The 21,348-nt window shown below is 39.4% G+C and overlaps 1 protein-coding gene across 2 annotated transcripts in view; it reads left to right on the top strand.

The window, feature by feature from the left end:
* BRAF (B-Raf proto-oncogene, serine/threonine kinase) overlaps positions 1-21,348 on the top strand; it is an 84,513-nt gene that overhangs the window by 22,160 nt on the left and 41,005 nt on the right. For both annotated transcript variants that reach the window (XM_035342781.1, XM_035342790.1), the window contains exons 3-6: positions 2,279-2,542; positions 18,721-18,824; positions 19,573-19,675; positions 20,930-21,078. In XM_035342781.1, the coding sequence (XP_035198672.1) occupies positions 2,279-2,542; positions 18,721-18,824; positions 19,573-19,675; positions 20,930-21,078 (620 nt within the window). The remainder of the gene's footprint in view (positions 1-2,278; positions 2,543-18,720; positions 18,825-19,572; positions 19,676-20,929; positions 21,079-21,348) is intronic.

Here is a 21,348-nt window from a genome sequence, read left to right as displayed (position 1 = left end):
CCAAAGTCCACTCCTGCTGTCGTAACACTCCTTAAATTTAACTCTGTGAGATAATTCGAGGCTTTGACTTGGTGCTATTGTCTATGGAAGGTCTGTGGGTGTTAGTCATCAGCTGAGACTGATGTACTTAATCTTGTGAAAATCAGATTTCATTGGAGCTGTTCTGTTTCTGCTGCATATACTATTGCAGCTTCTATATACAAATATTTTTTAAGAGGAAAAACATCTGAAGTCTAATGATAACTTTTTTACTTCCATAGTGTTCTCTAATGGGATCTTCTGCTCTGACATTGAGTATAATATTTGAGAGCTTTTGGCTCCATAAAAAAATAGGTCTTTTCATGCAGAGTTTAATAGTATAGAATCTAAAGCCTGCAAGAGTTCCCCATTTTTCATGCTCAGTGTTTATGCTTGTAAGATAAATCATTTGACTTTTGAGTTTGCATTTGTGACAGATTAAGCTGCCAGTGTAAACATTGTAGGATTGACTATTTTGAAAGATGTGTAGTTTTGTGAAGGAACTAAGCCCACAAGTATCCGGAAGCAATGTAACGTTGCATATGTTAGTGCAAATAATATTTTGCAATGTTCATGAGAAAAGGAAGTAAGTATTTAGAAAAGTATTGGTGAAATGGTAACAGTTTATGATTCTTAATTTTTGTTTACTGAAAATAATTCTCGATACATGGAACTTTTACTGGAATTTACATGAAAAGTTGTTCCTGGAAGTAAGAGTGAGATGCTTATGGTACTGTGCAGCCAAAAATGCCATTATTTGTAATTGGGTAACTTTCAATTTACTTTTGACAGCAGAGTGAAAATGTTCTGGCCTAAAGTCATCAAGTTTGTGGTCTAATCATGAAACACTAGATACTTTCAGTTCTTAAAAGAAATAGCAAGCAGTTGTCAGTTTCCTGCAGCTTATGTCCATTTATTAAAAGATGGAACCTGTATGCTTTAAATGGAATTGTAAAAAGTAGTTTGTGTTTGCATCACTGAATCTATGAGCATGGTTATTTTTTCCTCTTAAAATCAGTATTTTTTTCCAAATATGCACTCTGCAGCTTTTTGGTCACTGCAGTTCTCCTATAAATTTAAAAAGAAGCAAGTTATGCACAGTAAACTGGAGAAAATCAAATAAAGATGTATCTTTCCCTAAAGTAAATATATTTTTTCATGTTGAAAATATATGAAGCCTGACACAGTTCTCAATCTTGCTGGAGAGATAAAATTTCTCTTCATTACTGTTTAGATGTTTAGTTTGTAAGATCTTTGTTCTTATTCTCTGCAAAGCTCTAACACATCTTTAACACCAATTGTTTATATAGCATGAAACACAAGTTCCTTAACTGGTTAAAATCATTTGATTCAGAATTTTGAAGATATCTACTACCCTGTATGCTAAAGAGATAACACTGATAATGGGATATAGATTGTGACGTTTTTGTTACAAATAAAGTTGATGGAAACAAATTTTAAATCAAAATATATACAGTTGCATATTTGTATTCTAAAACTTATCAGTAATGTTTGGCTATATTTATTTTAAAAGCTTTATGGACAAATTTAATGTTGCAGACTTTTTTTAAAGGAATTTGGCCAGTGTGTAATCAGGATTTGCATAACTTTTACTTGGCAGAAAATCAAATGAATCTCATATATTTTTAATTAAACTGTATATATTTCAAATTATCGCTTTTATGTGTTTTTTTGGGTGACTTTGTAACAGGGCATAGTTGGTTGTGTTCTAACTGAAACAAATGTTTTTACCATCTGGAATGAAAGGATAGTACCAGAGGTGAAGAATGGTGAATGGTGAGCTGAGTAAGTGCTCAGATTCAGGAAGTAAAAAGCAGGTTTCTGCTTTCTCTTAATTATTGTGTTAAGTGTATTTTTCTGTCATTCCAAGAGAATGATGCATTAAGCTGTAGCGCAGTAATTTGGAAATGCACCTGACAATACTCGTTAAAGATTGCTGTCCTTTAAGGTAGTTCTGACTTATACCATATAGTAGAGGTGCTTTGAAACTATGAGCTATGATTTCTTTTATCCACTTATCCATTTTATCATTTGAAAAATTAGTTGTTTCCGCAAGTTTAATGTGAGTTTAAAGCCACTACTTCTTTTTCCTATTAAAAACTTAGACCAGATTATTTTGTACATTTTCCTGGGAAATTTGAACTAGTTCAGAATGCTCTTTGTTTCATGTTCATTCTGAATTTAGACTGTTTATGTCTGAGGCTACTACATCATTAAAATAGCTGTTCTTCCTTCACAGGCCTATGAAGAGTACACCAGCAAACTAGATGCTCTACAGCAGAGAGAACAGCAGTTATTGGAATCCATGGGGAATGGAACTGATTTCTCTGTCTCCAGTTCAGCTTCAACAGACACAGTTGCATCATCTTCCTCCTCTAGCCTCTCAGTAGCAACTTCATCCCTTTCAGTTTATCAAAACCCTACTGATATGTCACGGAATAACCCTAAGTCTCCACAGAAGCCTATTGTTAGAGTCTTCCTGCCCAACAAGCAAAGGACTGTGGTAAGTCAATTTCTTTGCACATACTTAGAACCTCAGTATTTCCTGTATTTTTGTTTGCCTTCATCCAAAAGTTAATTTAGGACCTGAAAAAATAACCCATGTGAAAGTTAGAGGTGGCAAATCTGTTTGTGCTCTGCAAAACTCTGTCCTTTTGATGTGTTGGATATTTTCTACAGCATTAACACTAGTATGTGTTCTGTATTACTGCTATAGCAGACAACACTTCTAGGAGTTCTCTAAGAATACAAATAACTCAAAATTTTCCTAAAATCAGCTATTTTAGATACATAGTGTACTGTGCTGTTTTACGATGGGTAAGAGGGGGCAGAAAAACCTATTTCTTGTACTATGTAAAATTATTGATTAGTTTAACAGGGCAAGATTGGGGAAAATAAATGTTTTCCATCTTGTTGAAGTTACTAACAGCAGTGAATGCTCTACAGCAAGCACCAAGCTCCTGCAGCTAAGGAGAGCTGTGCAGAATCGCTTGTTTTTTTTGTTGTTGCTTACCTCCCCATTCGCTGTGGTGAGTGCTTCGTGTTGGGACCCTGATGCTATCGGGTGCTGTATATAGAACTGACTAGGGGAGGGACGCTGCTTCTATTAACAGGAGCCTGCAAGTATTGCTGCATAGCATTGCCTGCAAACTGCTCAAAACCTGGTGTTTATCGGTTTTGACAATGTTATTGTGATTCCTGGGATCATGGAAGAAGAGTTCACTTTTTGCAGGCTATCTAGCTGTACTTTAGAGGAATGTTTGTTGGTTTTTTTGTTACAAGCTGTCTACTGAAGAGCCTCAATACGTGCTTTTGAATAATACACTGAATAATAAACTGATAGGTGACTGGCTTGTCAGTAATTGCTAGGCTTTTTTTTTGTTTTTCTTTTGGAAGTCTTCTCACTTGAAAGGGGAGCTGTGTTCTCAGTGGAAGTGGGAATCAAATGGATAGCACAGCCAGTGTCTGTGTGAAACCAGTGCTTTTCGTAGCAGTCAGTCAGGTATTGGCTGTCACTGAACTGTGACAACCTGGGGAATTTGTGTTACTAGCAAAGAGGAGAAAGCACAAACTGAATAGTACTGGATATGGGAAGCATGTCCTCTCCCTTCTCCTGCCACTTGACTTCCCTCCATCCCATGAAATAAGAGAGATCGTAAAACTTATGGTGGGAACAACAGGTTAAAGGGATCTGATTTTTTTTTATTATTATTATTATTATAGCTTAATAGTTCAGAATGTTGCTGAAGAGTGAAAGTAGGCTTTGATTTTCAACCTGGAGAGTGATGTTTTAATGGAAACTGCAACCTCTTTGTAGCACCGTGCAGGTGCATAGTGTTAAGCAAGGTAGTTTTGTTGCCTGCCTGTGAGGTATGGCTTGGCACCTAGTGCTGCTTACATTTGAAATTTGGAAAGAAGAGTACTGGATTTCAGAGAGGCATCCTGCTTTCTTCTTCATGTGTTCTGTCCCAGTTTGTGTAGCTATTGCAGCTGTGATCCTGTGATCAAGCTGTCCATAAGCTGTTTCTCTTTCTTTCCTGTAGTAGGTCACAGTATATCACTTCCTGCATTGTTCTGTGCATTTCTTGTTTCTCCATGTTCTCTTCCTCTTTTCTGAGCCATATAGTATGTTTCCACCCTTACTTTTCCTACTCACTGCAATATGCTTCTGCTGCTCCTTTCCCTCCCCTCCTAACTTCCTCTTCAATCTTTTTATTAGAGGTGGTTTTTAAGGCTTTTAGCAAGCCTGACCTCTGTTTTGCATTTAAAAGAATCATTTTGTATAAAGAAGAGCTTATGATTATGCAATACACTACAGCAAACTTGAAGGCAAGCATGATTGTTTTGATGTTTATAAATGTGTGCTTCACCAGGTTTAAGTTAGGCTACAAGTAGGATCACCAGAGAAAATGTTTGACTTTACTTGGTTGTGCAACCAGGACACCTAAAAGAAAAGTTATTTTTGCGTATGTAAATCTGATTACAGTTTAAGAAGAAGTAGTAACTGAATTTCAGTGTGAACTGTGTGATACAAGAGGTAATTTGGGGCCAGTACAGAACAGTCTTGCCTCATCTGAGATAAGGTTTTGTGGGTGTTGCTACCCCACTCTAATCAAAGTAAAACGGGCTGCCTTAAGATCTTGAAGATGCATTGGCTTAAGTAACAGTGATGGATTAGCTTGGTATGCTCTAAGATGTGTGAGACTCTGCCTCCCCAAACTATTATTTCTTCTCATTTTTATCTCTAAGCTTTAAGTTTTTGGTGGATGTTGTGATTCTGCTGTATTAGTCATGTTCATTAGGAGCTCGCGGACTTAATCACTGTCACAGACAAGCTGGTGTTCTCGAACTTGATCACTTGTCCAGTGGCTAGACTAAGAGGTAACTGAATGTGCTGTCATTTGAAGGAGTTCTGACCAGAATTTGGTAGTAATGGGCAGTGCTTGACAGCAGGGGAAAAGGAGTTCTTCCGACACTGAATCTAGATGCTTTTCCTGGTTATGGGAGGCAAATGAGGTTTAAGTTGGGTGTATACTCAGGGATAGTCTCTTGCTCTTATCTCCTGCTCTCTACTGGAGTCTAATCACCCTTTGCCTTCCCAGTGTATGCCTGCAGCTTGGTTTCAGCGTGCTAAATGTGAGACACTAAGCGCAGAACTTCCGGAAAATCTTTAGTCTTATGCTGTGGTAGGATTAAAAAAAAAAAAAAAAGGCTGTACTGACCAAAGAGGAAGAGACAGGTAAATCATAAAGTGCAAGTCTCCTTAGGTGCAAATCTGTTGTAAGTATGTCTGCAGGTGTGCGTGCACACAGAAACAGACAAGTGCAGAAGCATAGAGGAATGAGCAGACAGAATTCTGCAGATGCTTGTAGGGCACTGTTAGCAGAAAGTGGCCAGACCTGAGAAATGTAACCAGGCTTTGTCTTTTTGGAGCAGCCTCAGTAAGTCCTCCTTGGGTGGTAGAACAGAGTTTGGGCTGTGTTGTTTCCTGCCAGGTATTTGCAGTGGAGAGGTTTAATCCTGCTTCATATGCTGTTAAGCAAGGGGGGAGGACAGCTCCCGTTCTGCTTGGAGCAACTCATTTTTGCTTGAAATTGTTATTCTAAATACGCTGTTGGAGATATATGCTCGGGTCTGATCAGCAAATACCGCAAATTAATGATTCAGCTTTGTTTCAGATAGAGAAATGACTACCATCCAGTTTTACACACTCCTTGGATCTAGTTACATTACTAAGTTAAACTTTTAAATAAAAGATGTAGTTATCTGTTTAAGGGCTGGGAATTGGTGCTTAAAGGAACTCTGAGTGTTGGGGGTTATTGGCCTTGGAGTTGAAGTTCCTGTATCTGAAACTTGAAACAGTGCTTACGTTACTGAGAAAGTTAGGAATATCTTGTACAACAACTCTTAGTAAATAATGAAATGGGGCAACTACGTTGATCCTACCCTTAGTCTGCTGGAAACTCAGGAAATTCCCTAAGCAAACCCGGTTCAGAAGCAATTGCAATTGGCAGTGCAGTTTGAACTGCAGGTAGTTGGATGATAGACTACTGGCCTAAAACCCCCCTGGCCATTTTCTGTTAGTGTGCCCCCACCCCAATTCCATATGGTTAGCAAAGTATGAAAGTATGAAATGTCTTACAACCAAGTGGGTGTAGGGGGGAGAGAGGGGGTTCAGAGTTGCCGTGGGCTTCCCCCCACATGAATTGCCTTCAGCCGATATCCACTTCTGAAGGAAATCTTCTTTTAATATCACAATAACATTTTCAGACTCTACCACTGATCACATACCTAATTGTAGGATTGGGGACCCACTTCAGGAGTTGAGAGATTTTTGTCAGATACAAGAGAGGCTTGTTTTCTTTTACCAGGGAGTACGATGATGCTGCTTAAACTGACTTTATAAAACCTGACTTGTTGGTAATGGAGAGCCAACTTTGTTATTCATCTTTGATCATGTTCTGAAACAGTCCCAACTACTGCAGCAGCCTTCTGCTGTTCGTTTGGAGCTGCTAGAAATGCAGGAAATAGTGGGGAGAGCTGCTTACATTTCTGAGCAGCAACTGCCTCGATACTTAAAATGTTTCTGTTTTTTGTTTATTAGTAGTACTGTTTATGTGGAGGATCAAGTCAATATATCTGTTTCACTTGGCTCCAACTAGAAGTGTAATGAGAGGTGTTGTGGTTTAACGCTGGCAGGCAGCTGAGCACCACGCAGCTGCTCGCTCTCCCTAGGTGGGATGGGGGAGAGAACTGGAAAGGTGCAAGAACTCATGGGCTGAGATAAGGACAGTTTGCTAGGTAAAGCAGAAGCCGCATGCACAAGCAAAGCAAACCAAGGAGTTCAGTCACTGCTTCCCATTGGCAGGCAGGAGTTCAGCCACTGCCAGGAAAGCAGGCCTCAGCACGCATGACGGTTTCTTGGGAAGACAAACACTGTCACCCCAAACATCCCCTCTTCCTCCCTCTTTACCCCAGCTTTTATTGCTGAGCATGACGCTGCATGGCATGGGATATCCCTCTGTCCAGCCAGGGCCAGCTGTCCTGGCTCTGTCCCCTCCCAGCTCCTGGTGCACCCCCAGCCTCCTCACTGGTGGGGCAGCACGAGGAGCTGATGAGTCCTCGGCTCCGTGTGAGAACTGCTTTGCAACTGCTGAAACATAGGTGTGTTTTCAACACTATCTCCATCAAAATCTAAAATGCAGCATCTTATGAGCCTCTATGAAGAAAATTAACTCTATTCCAGCCAAAACCATAACAAGAGAAAAACGATGGCATACAGAGAAACAAGACCATGTTGACCAGTGTAAGTAGGTCGTGCATCTGACATAACGTTTCTTTGTGTCATGATAAATCAGGGCGTTTGACAGAAAGGTTTTTGTAATGTAGGAAAGCCTTGAAGGTGCTTCATTGAAAGCCTAGCCAGGAAGTGGTGGAGCCTACTGCTGCTGATTAATTAGCAGATCAAGTTAGCATCTTGATTCAGCTGGAAACACAGCAGAATTAGAACTTCTTTGAAAGTAAAACCAAGTAGCTGGGTTGATTAGTTGGAGGGGAATCAACGCATACGCAAGAGTCAGAAATACGATTGTTTTCCTGTGCAGTCATCTTGGGAGGAGATGAAGTTTTCTTCTCTGAACAACCTCCCAGAAAAGTCAACAGATTGTTTGCTGTTCTCTGGGGAAAAGAAATGTCCATCCCCTATAATGTAGAGAGAGAAATGTCTGAATTCAAGTCCCTCAAAGAAATATGCATGCTTCCTCTGTTCTCAGTGGCGTGGTTTAACTTGCATGTTAAATGTTTTCTGGAGAAGTGTTCTGCATGGGTGTGACCAGGATAAGTCTCTGGGTTTCTTGTTTTGTTTTCTAAGCCAGAGAGAAGGATTTTGAAATAATACCAGTGCAAGATGGTACGAGTATTACCTGATATCGTCAGTCATTTTGTAGAACAAATTTCAGGCTTACCCAAACTATGGATGGGAGAATTTAGGGAAAATGAGTTTATTTGGGTCAGGAATCTAAATGAGTATTAGGTGCATAGAAACAAAGCTGCAAATTAGGGGAGAGCTGTTGTGGGGGAGAAGGAGGTAAGAATGCTGACCTTGACCTCAGGGTTTTTTGGTTGGTTGTTTTTTTTTTGAGCACATGGGTAATGTATCTTTTGTATGTCTTTGGGACTGCCAATTGTAAGCTGATAAGCCTGGGATACGGACAAAATCCCAGTTCCCAGTTGCTAGGGCTGTTGCAAGTTTTGCTGCCTTCTGTAAAAGCTGACAATATAAAGCTAAAATTACTTAGGAATTTCACTTAGTGGATTGCTTGGTTACTGTAGACTTTTAAGGTATTAATAAGACTCCAGATAGGTTTTCTGTGGCCCATCAGTTCTGGCTTGCAGGAACGTGTTCTGAGACCTTGAATGGACTCAACAGTTCCTGGATGTATCTGGAGTGCTTGGCAGTCCTGAAGGGATGACCAAAGTGTGTTTCTGTGAAGGGCCATAGAGGACCTACTGCAATATTCGGGGCAGTAGCAAATCTGGAAGAAGGATCTGTGGTTCTCAAGTTTGGCTTAGCTTGTATGTCAGGCTTATGGCATGTAGTCAGTATTATGGCTGTGCAGACGTGAGCTTGGCAAGTATGTCGTATTGCTGGCTGGGGCAGAAAGTATGCTGTAAAGGGCTCTGGAGGAAGAAAACGCAGGTTGGGCTAGGACCTAGCTGTATATTTAATTTTGCATTGTTCTACAAGGAAGAACGGACATGTGGACAATTCTTGTTTTCTCTGGCCTACACATTGCTCTTTGTTACTTCCTTGTGGCTCCTTCAGTCTAACAGGATACATCATTACAGAGTGTCTTTTGGAATATGTAGGAACTGTAAGAACCATGGGGCAGACCTCAGGTCTGTCCAGCACAGATTCCTCTTCCGGTGGTCATAGGTGGATGCCTATGGAAGAATACAAGATCAGGGCAGGCATGTTTAATATGCTTCCAGTGTCCTTTTGATTTTGAACTATCAGTCGCTCAGGAATTTTGAGTTTGTGTTTTCTACGCCCTAACCTTCAGCCCAGTCTCCATTAAACCCTTGCTGTGGATACTAGAAGTTTGTCTTATGGTAAGGAATTCTGTGGGCATGATTGTACATTGTGTGAACAACCCTATGTAGTCTTGGTCTTTGAACATGCTGAACACTAGCTCTCTAGCTTTTGTCATTCATGCTGAAGGAGATAAAAGCTTCTGAGAAGAGTTGGTTAATACAAGGCCCTGCTACAACAAATGGCTAAAACTAGTCATAACTGCAGTCAGGAGCAATATTCGGTGGTGTCTGGCAACGTAGTGAAATCCAGTAGGGAAGAAGGGAACATGGTTGGAGGGACTTCAAATGCAAGTACTTTATGAAAAAGCTTGTATGTTTAATCAAACACTTGTTTGGTTGTATGTTCAGTCAAAAGATTGAACTGGCTTGTATCTTGGCACTCCTGACAGATCCTGATTACCCAAAAGGTCTCTTCCAGCGAAGTATTTCTGGTGTGCAAAGACACAGTCTGAAAGTAAAGGAGCAGTCCTGAATGCCAGTATGCTGGACTGCAGAAAGTCAGGAAAAAAAGGTATTTAGGTGTGAGAAATGATGGGCGGTTGAAAGGCATCAGGTCATGATGGTTCTTGCTCTTAACCTGTATGTGGCCTGTTGCTGCCTGCTGCACCCTTCTAGCTCCCAGAGGAGATGTCTGCTTCGTGTCCTACAGCCTTCTTGGTCAGGTTCTCCCAAGTGTGGTGAGGAAGCTCTGTTGCTTGGCTCTGAGTTTAGAGCTGGCCTTTTCTCTAGTGCCTGCCCTTTTCCTGTGAGTGTGAGCAAGGAGTGGGTTTGATTGTTCTGAATTTCATTTCTGCCTGGAGTGGTCTGAGTAGTGACAGTGAAACTACGGAAAGAAAGAGCAGCAGATGCTGCTGCTGCTTCCAGAAAGAAGCTGCCTGCCCGTTCTGGATAGAATCAGATCAGTGTGTGGTGTTTTTTTTTTTATTATTATTATTTATTAATTTTTATTATTTATTTATTTGTTCTTAAAGGTCTAAAAACGTGCCATGGCAGTTTCTAAACCTTATTACTTCAGTCCAAAGAAATTTCCTTTTCTGTTATGTTCAACTATAGAATAATGTTTTTTGTTGTTGTTCAACAGTAATTAGAGATGGTGTAAAAACTCAGTGTAAATTTGGGCTGGTAAAATTCATTTCACTTTATTATGTGCAGGCATGCTTTATATAAGGCTCACAAATATATATGTATTTAGAAGTTGATGAGAGTTCTTAAAATGTAAATGTGAGACAGTATTTTTTAAAGAGGAAATTTGTATTTTTAATACTTTCACAATTCTGCTTAGCTTCTGTATGCTGGGCATGGGGACAATTCAGGTTTCCTACTCCTGTCACACCTTTGTTAATTAGCACATCTTCCTTTTAATTAGAAAAGCAATCATGTGGTCTCCTCTGCAGTCATGAAGACTGAAGAATCAGATATTTTTACCCTACTTAAATTCTTAGCATAAATTAATTCATCATGCATGCACGACTGGATTCCTTAAAATGTTATGTTTGTAAATCTGCTGTTCAGTGCATTTCTTTTGATTTAAGATTTTCATCTTACTTTCTGCAGTTCATGGTATGAGTTTGTGCCTCAAGCTTGCAGAGTTGTAAGCACTGGGTTTCTAGAGGCATTCAAGCTGTCCTACCAGTTTCACCTGTCAAGTATAAGGAAAATTCAGAGAGGGGATGTTCTGGCAGCTGAGTAACTAGTTTCTTCCTTTTAATTACACACCTGGTTTAATGTGATTAGGTTCTTCTAATCAAAAACAATTACAAATTCCCATGCCATATCAAATGCTCCAAAAATTGAGCTTATGTAGCCTGTGCCAGATGAGTGCTTTCTGAATGTATCTGAACACTTTGGGTTTTATGCATTATATGAAGAAACTGGGAGAATGGATCACTGACTTCCAAGTAGACTTTATTGTGTTGGGTTTTTTTTCCTCTTTAATTGTTGTGTTGCCAGAGAGGAGTACTGTCGTACCTATCCTATTGCTGAAAGGCAAAATCAGATGAGAGAATAAATAGCCAATTTTCATTGGGAAGAAATTTAACCATGGAAGACTTCTCCTTTAGAGTGTTAATAAGCAAACAAGGTTTTATTGCAAAAGAGAAGTTGTACAATGAAATGAACTTCCCAGCCAGTGTGAATGAGTCCTTCATATCTAAGAAAGCCTGAAGGATGCACCTTCAAGATGTGCAGTGAAGCAAGGTACAATAGCAGACTTCACTTGTTCTAGCTGGGATGGAGTTAATATTCTTCATAAGTCTGCATGGTGCTGTGCTTGATGCTGGTGGCCAGAACAACACTGGGAACATGTGGATGCTTCAGCTGTTGCTGAGCAGTGCTTGCACAGTGCTCAGGCCACCTTCCCTGTTTCCTGCTCTGCCCCCATAGCGAGTAGGCTGGGGGTGGGCAAGAACCTGGAAGAGGACACGGCTGGGACAGCTGACTCAAATTGACTGAAGAGATGTTCCATGCCATATAACATGCTCTGCAATGGAACTGGGAGGAATTTTTCCAAAGTGGCTGTTGCTCAGGGACTGACTGGGTATCGATCTGCTTGTGGTGGGTGATTGCTTCTGTATCATCTGGGGAGAAAGTTTGTTTCTTTTTTCCTTCACTTTATTTAAACCATCTTTATATTCACCCATGAGTTTTCTTGCTTTTACCCTTCCAATTCTGTTCCCCCATCCTGCCTGGGATGGGTGAGCAAGCAGCTGTGTTACTTGGCTGCCTGTTGGGGTTAACCCACCAACTAAAATAAACTGTTGGATAAATTCAAAGTAGTATGTGTTAGGAGGTGAATAATTTAATCCTCTTCAATTTTATTGACAAGCAGACTTAGATTGCAAAGACAAATTATATGGAAAGCTTGCCATTATAAAATCGATGGCTTGTCATCTGAAGTGCCTTATACATCATTGATCATGGCTTTTTAAGGGGGTTCCTCAAGTACGGATCGCTTAGCGAGTGCAGTGACTGTTGAATGAAAGGCCAGTTATGGAATTAAGATTTCATACTTTAAGAGATGGGAAGTCTGTCTGTACAAAGTAAATCAATGATACAGAAAATACTGTTTATAATGTTTATCTCAGCTTATAAAGTAGTAGGCAGGGACTTGGTGAAACAGAATGAAGATCACAAATCTGAAAATAATGACAAATATTTCAGTTCCGTGTCTGGTAAGTCATGCTTAGATACATGGCCTTTCATGTCATCTAAGCAAACTAATCAACCAAAGCTTTAATATTTCTAGAGAAAGCGTATACTACTTTGATATGAATGTACTTGTTTTTAGGATCACTTACAATCCTTTTAGAAAAGGGTGTGAATTCTAAGCCTTTCTTGGTACAATTTCTTGCTGTTATCTTTAAAGTATTTATAGTGTGATTGTTTGAGACAGGGTATTATGCCAAGTGGACTCGGGACCTGACCTATTAGAAAGTTTTAATTAAACTATTTTGTAACTTAAACAGAGATGCATTAGAAATTTTGTTTTTGAGCTGATTTTGTCATCACTTCATCAACAGAAACCTCAAGTTCTATGATTTTGATTCTCATGCTGCAGCTATGGATATTTTTCTAGATGAGCATTTCTCTTGTCTGAAGTCTAAACCCTGTTTTCCGAACTTTTTTTTATTAGTGGGTCACTGTCAGCCTTCACAACGTCTGGCGTTGGCATCCAGCCCTAGCTTTTAAGATGGTGATCCAGCTGTCTGCTATGAATCTGCTATGTTCTTATAGCAACTATTCCTCTAAACACAATTTGGGATCTACCCTTGAAAAGCTTGAACAACTGATTGTTGAAGGCTGCTGTTGAGTAAACATACTAGGTTTGATCCAGTGTGGTTTAGGGACAGTGTACTCCTGTTCAAATATTTCTGTGATATGTATCAGTCCACTGTGTTCTACAAACGAGTACTTTTTAATGGCATTAGCAATGCGGGTGCTGGTAACAGATGTCTCCAAGTTAAATGGGATGCATTTGATGGAATGGTAACAGCTTTGTAAAACGGGTAAGTTCTGTTTAATTTGCCTTGGAAACAACGTTCAGTGCAATGCAGTTGTCTCCCATTTGTCTTATCTACTTAATGTATTTAAGAATATAAACTGCTTTTTCCTATAGAAGTTGGTCAGAGCATCATGCTGTGAAATCTGGAACAGCTGCCTGAAAGCCGTATTTTTCATTTTATAGATGTCATGTTCAGTATCATCATATGTAAGATGAGAAAATAAATGGCGATCTCAAGCTTGGATTTTTATTTATTTGACAGGAAAATAGTTTGGTTTATTTCTCCCCCAACACAGTTGAATTCTGTAAACACATGGTTGGCATTTTTAGTCATGTAGATGGGCACCAAGGAAGATAAAGCATGATTTTTCAAGGTGAAGTAAGTAAACAAGTACTTTGAAGTAATATTTCAAAACCATGTATGAAATATTCTAGCTATTATGCCCAGTGCTCTGATTGTTGAGATTTTTTTCTGAAGCTCTAAGGTATATTAATACTTAACTCTTGACAAGAGTGAGCTAGGCTGAGGGGGGAAAAATGAATTGGCTAACTAGTTATGAGAATTGTAATGCTAGATATTCAGAGCTGTCCAGTTTCCCCACTTCAGAGAACACCTTTACATTGATTTTTGAAGTGCTTGTCAGCCTCATCAGTCTCTTTATTGCTATAAAACATTGGAAAGTGCACTAGTGTAAGGAAGCATATTTAACTTACTGAGATTTTGCCATGAGTTTGTGCTCTGATGTTAGAAAAGTGATGTAAGAGTTATTTCAGGATGCAGGCCTGACTTTCTTACTGAATCGGGAATGACCCGTTTTACAGAAATAAATTAGGCATTGCTTAAATGCTTGTGGCTGCAGTCTTAAACATGTATCAGCTCTGGGGCCCCCAGCACAAGAAGAACATGGAAGAACAAGCTCAGAGGAGGGCCACAAAGATGATCAGGGGCTGGAGCACCTTGCCTACAAAGACAGGCTAAGGGAGTTGGGGTTGTCCAGCCTGGAGAAGAGAAGGCTCCAGGGAGACCTTACAGTGGCCTTCTAGTACCTAAAGGGGGCTACAGGAAAGCTGGGGAGGGACTCCTGGTCATAGAGTGTAGCAGTGGGACGAGGGGGAAATGTTCTGGAGGTGCTCAGGGCCAGGCTGGATGGGGCTTTGGGCAACCTGGCCTGGTGGGAGGTGTCCCTGCCCTTGGCAGGGGGGTGGGATTGGATGGGCTTTAAGGTCCCTTCCAACCCAAACTATTCTATGAGTATTTACATACTTTTCTATCCGTAGAAATAGTTCATGTGAGTAAAAGAAACAAGGAAATGGTGCTATAGTTTTCTTTAGACTGTCTAGATGGTAAGACTGACTTGAGAATTTTTGGAGGCACCGGAATAATTTTGATTCATTTCCTTGGGATTTCACATTTGCAAAGTCGAGCATGTATTTTGGTGTCTTCCTGAATCACTACTCGCCTGATACAAGATGCACAAGTAGGTTACTATCTGCTATATTATTAAGCTATCTGCTTAACACATCTTGCAGTCTACATGAGCAGCTGCTGTGCCATTTCTTAGTTTTGTATAGCCCATGCTCTTCTGTTTTGTTTTTTTTTTTTTGAAAGTTGTTTGCTGGATCAACTATTCAAATTTTTCTAAAAAACTAAACCTTTTCTGATTTACAAGTACTAGGCATGTGAGTAACTTAGGAAACCCTCAGCAGTTAGAATTTGGAAGCAGATCCCCTAGTTAGTAGTGTGAATTTTTGTAAGTGGTAACTACTGTGAAATGTTCAGGTTCTCCTAGTTACAAAATGAAGGGATAAAAATATAATGGATGGACATAATATTGAACATTTGTTGATGCAATAAAGTACAATGCTTGATTTACTGGATTACAGTAATAAGGGAATATATATATTGGAGCAGATCAAAAACTCTATGGGGAACCATCTCGGTCAAAAAATGTGGGTGTGATTTGGTTAAAGCGCTCTGTGGGAAGCCTGTCAAATCTATTGACAGAACTGATGAAACCACTTTGGTTTCTGTTGGCATGGGGCAAGCCTCCCCCTGTCTGTGGGGCAGCTAAGAAGCCACTTCCAGACAACCCCTTTGGCGAGCCCATCCATCAGCCAAAGAAATCTTTTTTGCTGGTTTCTTAAAATTGAGTCACTCTCCGAATCACTTTCTTGGAGTGAGATTTTTCTTCACCTTTGCCACAGTTTGGGTTTGAGAAGAGGATGGGGAGAAAGAGAGGCTTAGATGTGATTTCTTTGCAGGAGAGATTTCTACTTTACAAGCAGCTCTGGTATGGACTGAAGGAGGGGGCTGAAGGGCTCCAAGCACAGATGGTGATGGACCGCACTGTACCAATCTGGGAAAGTGATTAATCAATACCAGAGGAATTTATTCTAGTTCTTCAGCCTTCTGTTTCTTTGCTTGTGAGTTCTGTTAGAGAATGTTCTAAATGTTATGCTGATTCAGGATCCTGATGGGTTTAAGAGGAATCAAAACACTTCACTGTTTGTTAGCTGGAGCTTGTTGCAAATGGCAGTGAAGAGAACAAATGTTCTGGCCATGTTTCTGATTACAAGTTGCATAAATATGGTTCAGAAGTTAATGAAAGGAACTAGGGGCAGTATTTTTGAGGAACATTGAAAGATAAGTAAGGGAGTTACTCAGTGCACATTTTTGATAATCCTAATACACTTATTTTGGCCATAGGCAACCTTTGTTCTGATAGCTCTTAAATTTTGAGAGTTTGCCTTTCTGTCCTTAGTGATGTCTTAAAAGTAAGTCTGTAACTTCATAGATCTTCTTTTCAACTGAAAGATCTTGTTTTCAACTGAATTAAATAAATTATATTTTAAAAAGTCACCTAAAGTGGCATTAGTGTAATTTATTGATAGAAGTGGAACCTTTAGGTTCCCAGTGCAGTCCTTTGCTTCCTAAGGTGCTGAAGCATGCTGTTGTCCTTGATGTAAGAACAGTGCCAGAGGAAGAAAATGTTCCCAAAGAGCAGAAGACTCCTTCCTATTTTCTCTTCATCTCTTCTTTAAACGTAACTCACCTTTCCATTGCTTGGCTTTTCCTCCTTGTCCTGCTCCACTTCCGTACCCAGTCTAGATTTTACTACCCTGTTTTTTTCTAATATTGCCTTGAGGCTTTCTGCCTCAGCTGGAATGTTTCCCCCATCTCTACGCTCAATTCTAATACCTCTCTTAGGCAGTCCTTTTTCCACTTGGTGCTCCTTATCCGAACTGAGCTGTCTTTTCTCTTGATCACAGCATGAAAATGCTTTTCCTGTAGTGCTCCCAGTGTTTCCCCATCTGTTTCAGCCAGTTCTCCCGTACTTGGTAGTTCATCTCATCTTTGTTTCCTGCCCTCTGCTTCATTTAGCTGCTCAGTCAGCCTTTCCTCCATCCTATTTGTTTTTTTCCCACCAACCCACTGATGGCAATCCCATCTCCTGGTGTACACACACTTTTCCTGGCCAATTTAACTTTGTCCTGCTTCCATCTTCCATTTCTCTTTCATGATCAGCCATTTCGCTGCATATATTCAGTCCCCTTTTTCCCCTAGTTGGTCTGTCACCCTCAGAATTTCATCTTCCACCACTTATGGGTATTGGTGGTGAAGTGTTTGTTGCTGGAAAGTTAGACCTGAAGTTTCTGTGGGGCTTCTACCTCGATCCAGCACGTGATGGGAAAAATAGGGAAAATAGCCTTGAGCTGCGGAACACTCATTTTTTAGAGATGGTTCACGGTTGGCCCTGTCATGTGGGAGGCTGGAGTACACATCTCAAATCCTTAGAGATTTTAGTGAAAAATATTTATTCTGTATTTGTAAATATGTGTGTTGGAGGCAGGGAGAATTATGTTATAAACAACTTGAGTGTGAACGGTTAGGTTGGTAGAGATGTAAAACCCAGTCCTCTGTTGCTTATAATGGAAAATTGGTTGACAATATTAACAGGAATAGGTGCTCCCTGGCTCCCTGTTACACCGGGGCTTAGTAACAGCTAAGGATGTTTTATGCTGGAGGAGTGACCTACTTCTACAAGTGATTGAAAGCCACAGCGTTAACTTTGAGGATGGGAAGAAGTTACTTAGGTTACTTCATAATACATCTTTTTATTAATCATATGCGTAAAGCACAGTCAGTTGAGGTTGAATGTGAAGATCTTAAAGCGGTATGTTAAAGGATGGTTTTTCCAAGGAATTCATAGAAGTTCTCTTTTAAAAGTTTACATGTTGATCAGATGGAATGCACAAACACCCTGTAAGGAGTGTTCTCGTATTAATGGGAGGAAGCTTGTGAAGCAAAATATTCCTTTAATGTGTCTGTTCTGAGAAAGCATATGCCTGAATTCTAGAAATGCAATATATATATAGCATAACCTCAAATGGTATTCACAAAGCTACTCGAAATAGGCTGCTACTTTTCACTGTCAACCTTAAGTAGGACATAGGGCACCTAAATACCCATGGAAATTTAAGTGCAAGGAGCAAAAACTAGGCTCTGATCCAAAGTCAGCTGAAGCTGATTAAGAGCCTTCTTTTGGTTACTGAGGGCTCTGGCTTAGGCTTCTCATAAACTATAATTGAGTCTCAGGTGTTCAGACAGGCTTTTTTGGTTAGTCAGGTCTGTGGGTATTCCTTTGATGCAGGTTTGTTGTGCTTGGGATGAGGTGCTCTGCATGAGTGTAGGAAACATCCTAGTGCATATACCAATTGAAGTGTTACATATCTTCAGTATATAGCTCTAAAAATAATGGGTAATACTCAACTATATCACCAGATTATGTATGGTTCTGTTTTTTATAGTTTGATTCTATATCGTTAAATCACAGGTATGCTTAGAGATGATGTACCTATTCCTGTAAGAGATAACTGCAGCTAGGAGTAGAGTAGAAGCAAGAAAAATATCTTTACATTGCATAGTTTCCTGTTCTTTGTTTGGTTAGCTTTAGTGTGCATCTCCATCCAGTCCTGTCAGGTAGTTTGAAACAGTGAAACATAAGAGAGGAATACGTTTTTTAAATGGGAAATATCTGTGGAGTTGCAAATATAGCTTAGTCAGAAATGGTCTACCTAACCCAGGTGATTGCTTGATCTTGTTTTCATGCTTATTTTCTATTTTAAAAAATGAAATGTTTACATTTTGTCATGATTTTTTTCGAGGGTGGTCCAAGCTGTTAGTTTTTCTACTTTAATTTTAGTTGGCATGTTGCCCTACTTAAATCTTACAGCCCGGCCTGAATTTTTTATAGATATACATAGTTATTAGTTATCTGTGTGCTATGTCTCCACTTTCTTCAAGGTGAGGAGAGTTGGAAGGTCACCTCTCAGAGTTTTGTCAAGATTTCATTCAAAGTATTAGTAGAAATTAGAGCTCGTTCTCATTTCTAGCTGAGCTAGATTGCTTATATACTATTCACTTTTTCTTTTTTTACAGAACAAAAAAAGAATTGAGAAATTCTTACTGAGCATTCTGTAGAGTCACAAAAGGAGGTTTTAGCACTTAAGGGTCAAAATGTTTGCATCAGCCTGAGGAGATGAATTGGAACTTGTTTTAATCCCTTTCTTTTATATTTGACATCTAGGTTCCAGCAAGATGTGGGGTGACAGTCCGAGACAGCCTAAAGAAAGCTCTGATGATGCGGGGTCTTATTCCAGAATGCTGTGCTGTTTACAGAATACAAGATGGGTATGGTTTGCGTGGTGATTTTTACTCTTTGAATTTCTTCTTGGGGTTACCCAGCATGGCCAATTCTATCTGACATTATGGAAACTGTTTTCAGAGTTTAGAATGATCTGATACTTTACACTAAGACAATTTGTGCCTTGTGGACATGTCTAAAAAATGTCTAAAAAGAATGGCAAACTCCTGTATTATACTTGTTCTTGTAGTGATTAAATAATTTTCCAGAATAGTATGTCCTTATAAGCTGTCAAAACTCTACTCAAATTTGTGGTAACTAAGCAAGTATTAAATAGGTTTCTTTTGACTTTTTGGTTTTATTTGACCCAGTTATATGCAGTCTTCTCTGAATATAGAGTTCCTGTGAAAAAATTTACATTGAGTTTCCGACCCTAAAAAAAAATGGTAAATTATCTTACTGCACAAAATTAGCAGTCTCTTTGTAACTTTTATGGAACAGGTAGTTTTGACTTTTTTTGATCAGAAAAGTATATGTGTCTCCCTGGAATCAAGGAGTTGGCCACTATTGAAGCTGGTTGGGAAAGAAGTGCATTTCTTTCATGCCCTTTGTCCAGGGAAGAAGTGCTGTCCTCGGTGTGTGCTGAGCTTAGTGTCTTGCCTTTGAAGCTTCCTGAAGTCAGAGGCTGGGTAGCAAGCTTCCATAGTGCAGAGAGATACCTGATCTCACATCTTCAGCAGGAGACATGCAAGGGCTTGTGTGCTGGTGTTAATGAGAGGCTTATTTACACTTCAGAGAGAAGAAGCCAATTGGCTGGGACACTGACATTTCCTGGCTCACGGGAGAGGAGTTGCACGTGGAAGTCTTGGAGAATGTGCCACTCACGACACACAATTTTGTATGTACCATTTTTTTATGAAGTGCTGAGTAGGGTTAAGTCGACATTGTGCTTTCAAATTTGAATAAATGACTTTGAATAATATTTTGTATCTGTGGGATGTGGTGGGGGTTGGAAAAGACATTTTTAATCACAATAGCTTAGATTAATTATATTTAATTGCTGTTTAAATAAATGATGCTAAAGGATACTTGATCCCCCTTAAGTTTTTCACATTTGGATGGAATATACCCTCTAAAATCTATAAATGTAGTGGTTTTAAATCAGCACTGCATTGCAGAGCTGTAATAATAATCTACTATTTTTGTATTGCTGTATCTATAAAATGTATTCTGGGCCTCCCTGCTGGCTCTGCAGCAGCAATTAACTAATGAACTAACTATTCCCAGAGCAGTGCTGACATCATCAGTGATGCTAGTGCACAAATATGTTTTGACCTGATAAGGCACAAAGTACATGGAAGCTGCTAAACAGAATTCATCTACCCTGTTCCAGTTCCACACAAAATCCTGGAAATAACGTTTGTCACATTGAGAAGAAACACCTTTTATTTAAATAAATAAATCATTGAATAAGCAAAACTCTATTTGCAAGCTTTTTACACTGTTTTACTCAAATGAGTTACTTTGGCTGTGGCTAGTTAGATGGAGTTATAATAGGCTTAACGTTTTTGTGTATCCTTCTAAAATGTTGATTATTGCATGTAGTAATGCAACTAGAATATGTATTCTTTTTATGCCAAGTATTGCTAAGTTTGAAAATGAAACTGAAGATTTTTCCTCTATCATGTGGGCATACTATATGTTCACCCTCCTGCAATTTTAAATTATTTTCAATAAGGAGCCATAGATACATGCCAATTGTGTATTTCCAGTCCTGTGAGTGTTGGATAGAAATGTCATTTGGCTCTTGGAAAAATGAGATGAGGTGATCTTTCAGCAGTTTTTGTTGTCACAGGTCGCATCCAAACTACGTTCTTAATATTTGTCTCTAGCATAATGTGCTGTTTTGCTTCAAATTTGCTGCTGTTTTTTTGTTGCTAATGAAGTACTAATTCAAATAAGTAGTTGAAAGATAATTGTAATGCATGAAGGGTATTTCAAAAAAGACATTTTTAATGAATCGGTTCAATATATAAAATCGTAGCTCCAGCATCAAAAGAAGTCTTATAAGTGTATTTGTGGGAGGTGAAAGCAAATAGCCTATCTGAGGCTTACAGAATGACTTTAATTATAATTATTTTTTACAACTTAGGTACGAAAAACATTCTTCACATTAGCATTCTGCGACTTTTGTCGAAAGCTGCTTTTCCAGGGATTCCGATGTCAGACATGTGGCTATAAATTTCACCAGCGCTGTAGTACAGAAGTGCCACTGATGTGTGTTAACTATGACCAACTTGAGTAAGTAATCACAGTTTGTTTTAAAGTTGAGCCTTTTATTAAGCTTACATCTGTCAGTGATTTCTTATGTTAAATCTTCAGTTCAGGTAGTCAGAGAGGGTGCCTGAAAAAAATATAGGAGCTCAACTGTTTTTCTGAGACTGCTTAATTCATATTCTGTCTGTGCGGGTTCAGACAACCCGTTCATATTTTTTTATTTTTTGCTGGACTATGAAATGCTTTCTTTGTAGCATGAATAGGGTGGCTGAGCACTTGACTGCATGAGACAGA

Source organism: Oxyura jamaicensis, chromosome 1, assembly GCF_011077185.1.
Source record: "Oxyura jamaicensis isolate SHBP4307 breed ruddy duck chromosome 1, BPBGC_Ojam_1.0, whole genome shotgun sequence".
NCBI lineage: Eukaryota > Metazoa > Chordata > Aves > Anseriformes > Anatidae > Oxyura > Oxyura jamaicensis.
Note: the sequence above shows the minus strand (reverse complement) of the source record. Positions and strands in the feature narration are given on the sequence as shown.